At 44.8% G+C, this 10808-nt stretch overlaps 2 protein-coding genes across 2 annotated transcripts; one reads left to right on the top strand and one right to left on the bottom strand.

Annotated features, from left to right (window-relative positions):
• Positions 1–90: 90 nt before the first annotated feature.
• prpf4 (pre-mRNA splicing tri-snRNP complex factor PRPF4) lies at positions 91–9909 on the bottom strand. The gene is made up of 9 exons (XM_079658398.1): positions 9774–9909; positions 1691–1869; positions 1397–1583; positions 1232–1319; positions 1037–1116; positions 740–833; positions 522–616; positions 362–420; positions 91–227 (listed from the first exon to the last, which is right to left on the bottom strand). Exons 2-9 carry the CDS (start codon positions 1839–1841, stop codon positions 100–102), a joined length of 882 nt encoding a protein of 293 aa, XP_079514524.1. The 5' UTR covers positions 1842–1869; positions 9774–9909; the 3' UTR covers positions 91–99.
• Positions 9880–10561, top strand: cdc26 (cell division cycle 26 homolog). The gene is made up of 3 exons (XM_079658399.1): positions 9880–9947; positions 10154–10234; positions 10331–10561. Exons 2-3 carry the CDS (start codon positions 10154–10156, stop codon positions 10529–10531), a joined length of 282 nt encoding a protein of 93 aa, XP_079514525.1. The 5' UTR covers positions 9880–9947; the 3' UTR covers positions 10532–10561.
• The last annotated feature ends 247 nt before the right edge of the window (positions 10562–10808 follow it).

Here is a 10808-nt window from a genome sequence, read left to right as displayed (position 1 = left end):
ACAAGCCTAATGACTCCTCCCCCCTCATCTCCTTGGCCCCTCCCCCCTTTTCTCCTTGACCCCTCGGCTCCTCCCCCCTCATCTCCTTGACTCCTCCCCCTACCTCTCGAGGTTCCACAGCTTCACGGAGCCGTCTCCGGCACATGATGCTAAGCTGACGTCTGATTGGTCGAGAGAGACTCCGGCCTGTGGGCGGAACACGATGGCCCCCACGTTGGTGTTGTGTCCTGCAGCCAATCAGAGAGCAGAGAGGGGCGAAGTTAGAGCAGTCACAGCTTTATATAGAAAGGTGGTGATATTTAAGTACAGAGTAAATAACTATAAATACACATGTATATGAATATATGAATATATAATATACCTCTGAGCGTTCTCAGCAGGCTGCAGTCGGGGACGGACCACAGCTTACACAAACCGCTCCTGTGGGTTAGCATGTTAGCATTAGCTTAATCACAACATGTGTATTCAAGGATTAGCTGCTGTCTCACTAAATATGTGCTAAAGTGGGCGGGGCTTGGTACCAGGAAGCTGTGGCGAGCATCTTGGAGTCGGGGCTGAAATGGCAGAAGCTGATTGGACGATCGTCTCCGATCTGACTGCAGAAGTTATTCAGATTCTGCAGAAGAAGAAGAAGAAGTTAGAGATATGATATATGTAATGTTATATATTATATATTTAATGTTATATATGTTATATGTGATTTATTTAATGTTATATATGATATGTGTATAACTCTCACCCTCAGGCTCTTCTGCTGCTCTTGTTGTTTTATCGCTCTCGTCGCCTCGGCAACGTCCTTCTGAACGCGAGCCTCCTCCAGACGCCTCATCGCCCTGTGGACCAATCAGAGCAGGTGAGCCACAGCCAATCAGAGCAGAGCAGGTGAGCCACAGCCAATCAGAGCAGAGCAGGTGAGCCACAGCCAATCAGAGCAGAGCAGGTGAGCCAAAGCCAATCAGAGTCCTCCCATACTAGAGGCACTTAGTTACAATAACACACACACAGCCTCCCTCCCTGTGATTGGTCGCTGACTCACCGTGGCAGAGAGTATTTGGCCAACCAGAGGCGAGCGTCTTTCAGGGAGGCGGACCCTTCGTGGTACCAGGTCTGCTGGCACTGTGATTGGTCAGAATCACACGACATGTTATTTATTTATTGCAAAAAACTTCATCAAATCTCTACCGGACATGTTGTTGTTGTTGTTGTTGTTGTTGTTGTTGTTGTTGTTTACCTCGTCCTGGCTCTTCTTGCCCCTCTCCTCCTCTCTCCTGGATTTCTTCAGAGCGTCCGGACCGACCACCGAGAGGACTCCCCTCAATCTGAAAATGGATTTATATTATATTTCATTCGAGTGCTATTGTTCATGTCTGCCTGTTTAAATAAAGGTTCCTCCCACCTCTCCCTGCGGTCAGCTGGTCCCTCTCCGAACAATACGATTGGCTCTCCCAGCGCTCGGAGCCCCGCCTTCACCTCTGAATCATCAGTAGAGACGGTGATCTGCCTCGCCCTGCGTCGCCTCTCGAAGGCAGCGAGCGCGTCGTTCTGATGCTCGCTGACACGCTCCTCCATCTCCAGGTACTCGCCTGCAAGGCATCATGGGAAACGTAGTTCACTCACAAGGCATCATGGGAAACGTAGTTCACTCACAATGAGATGTTGATGTTTACAGATGTATAATGTTGTTGTTTACCTGAGGAGATGTTGATGTTCCCAGCCTTGATGCCAGCCTTAAGGGCGTCTCTCCCTCGCTCGCCCCCCAGCCTCTCCCTCTCTCTCTCCTCCAGGCTGCCATAATAAACTCGACTTCTCTTCGTCACCGGAACATCGTCATCGTCAGACATCTTCACACCGCCGGGGCTCCTGGGAAAACTGCAGAACAATATGAAGACGATAATCTGATTACAGTCTCTCAGAACCAATCATCTCCGTGAGAGCAGAGCGGCTCAGGTAAAGCTTAGTGCCCTGTACTCTGAAGCCAGTCCAACAGACCCAGAGGCCTGTACTCTGAAGCCAGTCCAACAGACCCAGAGGCCTGTACTCTGAAGCCAGTCCAACAGACCCAGAGGCCTGTACTCTGAAGCCAGTCCAACAGACCCAGAGGCCTGTACTACGAAGCCAGTCCAACAGACCCAGAGGCCTGTACTCTGAAGCCAGTCCAACAGACCCAGAGGCCTGTACTCTAAAGCCAGTCCAACAGACCCAGAGGCCTGTACTCTGAAGCCAGTCCAACAGACCCAGAGGCCTGTACTCTGAAGCCAGTCCAACAGACCCAGAGGCCTGTACTCTGAAGCCAGTCCAACAGACCCAGAGGCCTGTACTCTGAAGCCAGTCCAACAGACCCAGAGGCCTGTACTCTGAAGCCAGTCCAACAGACCCAGAGGCCTGTACTCTGAAGCCAGTCCAACAGACCCAGAGGCCTGTACTACGAAGCCAGTCCAACAGACCCAGAGGCCTGTACTCTGAAGCCAGTCCAACAGACCCAGAGGCCTGTACTCTGAAGCCAGTCCAACAGACCCAGAGGCCTGTACTCTGAAGCCAGTCCAACAGACCCAGAGGCCTGTACTCTGAAGCCAGTCCAACAGACCCAGAGGCCTGTTCTACGAAGCCAGTTCTACAGACCCTGATCTCTCCGAGTTATCTTACCTAATCCAAAACAAACGCGCTCTCGCTAAGCGGTCCTACGACGCTGGTTATCAACTCGGTAACTCAAGCCAGGGTGTCTCTGTCCGGCTGAGTGCGCGTTCACATGAAAGGGGCGGGGCTAGCAACATTCGACCAATCACAAACATGGAGAAGCGTACTGACAGCGCAGCGTCATACTTCCTGAATGAAAAGTCAACTCTAATATTAGACTTATGAAGAAGTTAAACTTTAAACATCCATGACTTAAACACTTGATCCAGGATCAAAGCCACATAGCTGCACCTGCAAGGTGAATACAGCTGGTAACAGAACAAGTGTTTGAATGCGTACATGAACAGGTTTATGATATCACTGCCCCGTCTAAGACACCATCTGACTTTCATTACATTTGACTCGAGTGTTTCCTCAACTTAATGTGTTGCTTCAAATAATCCTTCTGCATCCAGTATGTGACACTGTGAGTGTTGCACGGCCAGATACGGCTCAGCTGACTCAGATAAGGAGATGATACATTATGATGTGATATGCCGCGGACTGTACTTAATGTTACTCTGATCCGGTTACTTATGTTGTGGCAGATATTTAAGTAAGCTTTCTTAACGCTAATGTTCTAATAGTCAGATTGCTCTGAAGATGGGAGGTGATATTCTCTTAATGTTCACGTTCACACAGTCAGTGATTTTTGCCGGCCGTCTTTCCTGCAACGGCAGCTTTTCTGTATTTCCTTTCTCCTGTAATATGACTTGATCGCTTTAAACTCCGCACACTGAGCTCTGATTGGTCAGCAGGCAGTGCTTTCACTGAGTTGAGCTCTTAACCTGCAACCTAACCTGCTCCGGGGCAGGTTAGCCGCTCAGCATCAGTTACCATGGAGATCTAGCCCGCTAAAAAGAGAACCAGCTTCGTAGGACCGGAAACCCAGAGTTAACCTGAAGTTAGCCGCTAAGAGAACATCCTGCTTCGTAGTCCAGGCCTCAGTTGTAATAGTCTCAGGTAAACATCAGGATAACAGTCTCAGCAGATAACATTCAAAAGTAACTCGTGACTTTCAGCAGTGACTAACTGAACACTGATTATAATATGAAGGGTTTAATCAGGTTTCAACAACTCAAATTTAAGACCTTTTTAAGACCTTTTTAAAACCACTTTGAATAGAATTTAAGAACTATTTCACAGCAAGAAAGGATGAAGGAAAATTGCTATGAAAGAAGAAATACGTCCCATAATTACTTACAAAGTAAATGTATTCTTGTTCAACATAAGAACAATGACTGAATATAACAGCATAACAGTACAGAACTGTGTTAGCGTGTTAGACAAAAAGTGTGTGTGTGTTTGGGCTGTGCAATTAATCGTATTTTAAATCGCAATTACGATTTTGGCCTTCCACAATTACGAAAACAACATAATCGAAAAATAAGTATTATTTAGCTTTGCTAGGTTGGGACAGTGACAACATATTTGATCTAATACATTTGAGTGTAATTTATTTTTATTTATCATATTTATGTTTAGTAGCTTGTGGAAGTGCGCTCCAAAATATTTGTTGATCTTGTTTATTGGTATTTATTATTTTGATATTATTTATTTAAATGTATCATTTATTTAATTAATTTTTGTATTGCTTTTTCAGTTGAATTATACGTTCAGGGTAATCAACAGTAAAAAATATACAGTTCAAATTATTATTTGTTGTAAAGTTCAATAAATGGATGTTTTTAAAGTAAAAGAATAATCGTATTTAATAATCGTGATATCAATTATTGACCAAAATAATCGTGATTAATTATGATTTTTGCCATAATCGAGCAACCTGTGTGTGTGTGTGTGTGAGAGAGAGAGAGAGAGAGAGAGAGAGAGAGAGAGAGAGAGAAAGAAAGAAAAGAGCTATATTCAGAGCTCTGCTGCTCTGCTACAGTCTTTCATCATTGCTGTTGTATGATTGGTATTTAGCGTCTACCGCACCTCCGCTTTTAGGGTTGACGTCGTAAACCCAAGCGTCGCCCGGAGGTCCCCCGGTGTTGTTGCGGGAGCTGCTGCACCAGCTAACGCTCCACTACCTGATGCTGCACTAGCTAACGCTGCACCAGCTAACGCTCCACTACCTGATGCTGCACTAGCTAATGCTGCACCAGCTAACGCTGCACTAGCTCACGCTGCACCAGCTAACGCTCCACTACCTGATGCTGCACTAGCTAATGCTGCACTAGCTAACGCTAAACTAGCTAACGCTACATTAGCAAAACAAACGCTAATTTCTTTTGCAAAAGGTGCAGCGGGCTTCAAACACGTTCCCCTCCACTGGTTTCAACCAAATACGGTTGAACTTACACTTCCCCATATTAATTTGCAAGTAGATTCGAAGATACATGAGTTTCTGACTGCCGCTAGCTGAAGTTTGGTTGCTAGGTTACTAGCTGGGTGTTCTCCAATAAGGGGCCGGGGGAAACAAAGTTAGTTATTACTGGTTCCATCTTGATTTATTTCAACACAAGTTGTTGGGGGGAACTGAAAGGCTATCACCGTACTGGTTACTTTGCAGCCAAGGCATTTCCCCCAAAACACATTTAGACGCTATCGCTACGCAGAAGTACCTTTCAAATCCCATCATTGTTAAGACCTTATAAATCATATTTAAGACCTTTCTTACATTTTGGTCATATTTAAGACCTTAAATTCTGATTATCAAATTTAAGACTTTTTAAAGTCCTTAAATTCTGATTATCAAATTTAAGACTTTTTAAAGTCCTTAAATTCTGATTATCAAATGTAAGACTTTTTAAGACCCCGCGGGAACCCTGTTAATGAAATAAAGCAGTTATTAGCTCATGATGTTGATTTAATGTCCTCTTTCAATATTGAACAATAATCACCTGTAATACCTTTAAACCACCACACAGTGCTATGTGTTGCTAACCTGATCCAGATACATGGGAACACCACACAGTGCTATGTGTTGCTAACCTGATCCAGATACATGGGAACACCACGCAGTGCTATGTGTTGCTAACCTGATCCAGATACATGGGAACACCACACAGTGCTATGTGTTGCTAACATGATCCAGATACATGGGAACACCACACAGTGCTATGTGTTGCTAACCTGATCCAGATACATGGGAACACCACACAGTGCTATGTGTTGCTAACCTGATCCAGATACATGGGAACACCACACAGTGCTATGTGTTGCTAACCTGATCCAGATACATGGGAACACCACACAGTGCTATGTGTTGCTAACCTGATCCAGATACATGGGAACACCACACAGTGCTATGTGTTGCTAACCTGATCCAGATACATGGGAACACCACACAGTGCTATGTGTTGCTAACATGATCCAGATACATGGGAACACCACACAGTGCTATGTGTTGCTAACCTGATCCAGATACATGGGAACACCACACAGTGCTATGTGTTGCTAACATGATCCAGATACATGGGAACACCACACAGTGCTATGTGTTGCTAACCTGATCCAGATACATGGGAACACCACACAGTGCTATGTGTTGCTAACCTGATCCAGATACATGGGAACACCACGCAGTGCTATGTGTTGCTAACATGATCCAGATACATGGGAACACCACACAGTGCTATGTGTTGCTAACCTGATCCAGATACATGGGAACACCACGCAGTGCTATGTGTTGCTAACATGATCCAGATACATGGGAACACCACACAGTGCTATGTGTTGCTAACCTGATCCAGATACATGGGAACACCACACAGTGCTATGTGTTGCTAACCTGATCCAGATACATGGGAACACCACACAGTGCTATGTGTTGCTAACATGATCCAGATACATGGGAACACCACACAGTGCTATGTGTTGCTAACATGATCCAGATACATGGGAACACCACACAGTGCTATGTGTTGCTAACCTGATCCAGATACATGGGAACACCACACAGTGCTATGTGTTGCTAACCTGATCCAGATACATGGGAACACCACACAGTGCTATGTGTTGCTAACCTGATCCAGATACATGGGAACACCACACAGTGCTATGTGTTGCTAACATGATCCAGATACATGGGAACACCACACAGTGCTATGTGTTGCTAACCTGATCCAGATACATGGGAACACCACACAGTGCTATGTGTTGCTAACATGATCCAGATACATGGGAACACCACACAGTGCTATGTGTTGCTAACCTGATCCAGATACATGGGAACACCACACAGTGCTATGTGTTGCTAACCTGATCCAGATACATGGGAACACCACACAGTGCTATGTGTTGCTAACCTGATCCAGGTACATGGGAACACCACACAGTGCTATGTGTTGCTAACATGATCCAGGTACATGGGAACACCACACAGTGCTATGTGTTGCTAACATGATCCAGATACATGGGAACACCACACAGTGCTATGTGTTGCTAACCTGATCCAGATACATGGGAACACCACACAGTGCTATGTGTTGCTAACCTGATCCAGATACATGGGAACACCACACAGTGCTATGTGTTGCTAACCTGATCCAGATACATGCGAACACCACACAGTGCTATGTGTTGCTAACCTGATCCAGATACATGGGAACACCACACAGTGCTATGTGTTGCTAACATGATCCAGATACATGCGAACACCACACAGTGCTATGTGTTGCTAACCTGATCCAGATACATGGGAACACCACACAGTGCTATGTGTTGCTAACCTGATCCAGATACATGCGAACACCACACAGTGCTATGTGTTGCTAACCTGATCCAGATACATGGGAACACCACACAGTGCTATGTGTTGCTAACCTGATCCAGATACATGGGAACACCACACAGTGCTATGTGTTGCTAACCTGATCCAGATACATGGGAACACCACACAGTGCTATGTGTTGCTAACCTGATCCAGATACATGGGAACACCACACAGTGCTATGTGTTGCTAACCTGATCCAGATACATGGGAACACCACACAGTGCTATGTGTTGCTAACATGATCCAGATACATGGGAACACCACACAGTGCTATGTGTTGCTAACAGGATCCAGATACATGGGAACACCACACAGTGCTATGTGTTGCTAACAGGATCCAGATACATGGGAACACCACACAGTGCTATGTGTTGCTAACCTGATCCAGATACATGGGAACACCACACAGTGCTATGTGTTGCTAACCTGATCCAGATACATGGGATGAACTTTATGAAGTCTGAAGACATTTATCTGAAGTCTTTATTTTTAAACTAGAGAATGCAATTCCAGATGAAATTGCTAGTGGGAATGCTTTATGCTGAAAAGCTGACTCTAAACTGCTGAAATGTAATGTGTAAGAAGAAAGTGAAGAATTGAGATTGAAATGATACATGAACACTGGGAGCTTGAATGTGTGATGAGAGAAGAAAAGAAAAAGGCTTGGAAAAGCAGCAGAATATTTGAACTGCAAACTTCTGAATCAATTTGATGGCGAATTATCTGTCGCCATCGCAACGGCATTTGATGACACCCCATAATACGCTTAGATGCGTTGACGGCTGCATCGTTACCAAACCTGTGAAGTTTTGGGGAGTTTGGAGCAGTTTCACTGAAGTTATGAGAAAACCGTGTTTCATGGCGACCGTCTGAAGTGTGGTGCTGTTTTGACCCTTTTCATAGGCGTTACGACAACATCGCGTTTTATGGCGAGGGATTCCATGGAAACAGCGAGATCTAAGATTTGGCGTAAAGCTGTTGAGGCATGGGCCGGTGATATACAAGCGAAGTTTTGGGGGACGATCGGACCGCGTCCGACATCGTCTTTTATGGCGAGGGATGCGTTTCCATGGAAACGGCATATGATGATGACACCCCATAATTGCCGTAGAGCTGTTGAGGGCAGGCCCGTTACCCTCTATCTGGAGTCTGCTGCTCTGAGCATGTCAGGTGGAACGATGACATCATCGTGTTCCATGACACAGGTGTTTATATTTGAGCTAACGAGCTCTGTAGAGATCAAAGGCTTCATTGTTCTGAATGAGAGATAAACCTCTTACATGTGAGCGTTTTGTGGAAGAACTGTAACAGGCATCTGTGAAATTTCAAAACGTGAAGCATGTCAAGGAAGTTGAGTATCTGAAGTGTGCTTTTTGTGTACTTTCGGGTTAATAATGTGGCCTTTTTGGCAGTTTAACTAAAGATGTGCGGCTGCTGCCGTGAGGAAATATCTGGCTGAAACTACAATGGGCTTTAATGGAGGCATGTTGAAAGTTTTTGTCACTGCATGCCCTCAAGAGGCATTTTGTTTAATTATTTGTTATCTTTCAAGCTACGAGATGTTTTCCTACGTTTGTCATCAAAAATGATGTCTCAGGAATGTAGGGTTTGGGAATTATGGCAGTTCCTCCACTCTGTGACATCACGCACTCTAAAATCTGAAGAAGGCCTCTGTAACAAGGTCTGAACAATGTTTAATATCTCTAAAAAGTAAGAATCAGATTTAAAAGTTGTTTTACACGAATAATGTCAGAAAGATGTGTAACATTTTAAAGTTGGAATGAGGTGTCTGAGTGAAAGTATGAATGAACAGTTAGCAGTTGAAGTCGCATGAAGATTGTTGAAGTTGAAGATTTTCTCCATTGACTTCAATGTTAAAAATGTGATGTATTATGGGATGTATCTCTGGAATTATGAAAGTTATGAATGAGAAACGTAATAGCCATCGATTCCCGACCGAGCTGAACGTGTTGATGTTTGAACGGAGTTTCTGCGATGTTTAATGTAGGAGAAGAAGACCGGCGGAATAATAAAGAATTTCGTGCGAAGCATAACAGATAGTGGGAATGCTGTGTCAGCACTCCCACTAAATGAGTTAGCTCTTTAGCTGCTAGCTGTACATACGATTCAGATCGTTATAAATATAAGGAATATATCTCGACACTCAGATTCTGATTATAGTTAATATAATAAATATAAACATTCACTGATTTTGGTTCTGAAACGCGGTGATGCTAACGTTAGCATTGGCTCCCAAACATCAGGAACACTGCGTCACGTTAAGCGCTGATCACGTGACCCGCTCCTGCACGCGGCAGGTTGGACAGACAGGTGAGAGACAGGTAAATAACGAGTTTAGTGTTTACATGTTAGAAAGTTTTACCTGAAGAAGAAACGGAGCGGAGATCATGAACAACGTGACCCCAACGTTTCATCAACTTCCGGGTGAAAGGTTCTTTTTCCGGTTTACGGAGTGTTGTAGAGAACAACGAGAGGAAATAAAACCCGGGAAAACAACGATATCTCACCCGTGTGACGTCGGAGCTGCAGCCTGAAGGTGAACGAGGAGCTTTAATCTTTTTCCGGTTAAAATCAACGTTGTAATGCTTAAACAGCCGTAAGCATGTTAGCTTAGCATCTCTGTACTGTACTGTTCAATCGATCTGTTTATATTATTATTGTGCATTATGTCTTTGTTATTTATTATTTGTGTGTGTGTGTGTGTGTGTGTGTGTGTGTGTGTGTGTGTGTGTGTATATATAGATGTTACGGAGGAAACCGACTCGTCTGGAGCTGAAGATTGACGACACCGAGGAGTTTGAGAGCGTGAAGAAAGAGCTGGAGGTTCAAAACTCTTAAATTAATAACCAGTCGCGTGATCAGAGATATGTACTTTATTAATTGTTATTAAGTATTGATTATTTGTCTGTATTTCTCCAGGCGAGGAAGCGCCAGCGAGAGGAGGCGGAGTCAGGAGTGGGCGGGGCCTCTGTCATCAGTGTTGACATCATCGGGGGTGGGGCTTCAGGCTCCTCCTCTACAGTGGTGGGGAGGGCGGAGCTTATCAACGAGCGAATCGGATACAAGCCCCACCCCAAACCGGCCACGCTGCCCACCTTGTTTGGAAGTTTACAGTTTTAGAAAATACATAAAATGTTTCATCAAAAGAAACGTTTCCTTTGTTTACTTCTTCAAAAACGATAATAGTGACATCATTATGGACCACTCACTGGGCGGGCCATCTGAGCTGTTGACCAATCACAACAGGCCAGCTAACCAATCAGACCAGACTGGTTTCAGACAGAGGGGGAGAAAAGGAGCTGCAGCACAGGCAGGAGCCAGCTGACCAATCAAGAGCAGACTGGTTTCAGACAGAGGGGGAAAAGAGCAGCAGATAAATGTAAAATAAAGTCACTCT

The sequence above is a fragment of the Notothenia rossii genome (assembly GCF_949606895.1).
Source record: "Notothenia rossii genome assembly, chromosome: 11".
Taxonomy (NCBI): domain Eukaryota; kingdom Metazoa; phylum Chordata; class Actinopteri; order Perciformes; family Nototheniidae; genus Notothenia; species Notothenia rossii.
This window is presented reverse-complemented; position numbering and strand designations above follow the sequence as displayed.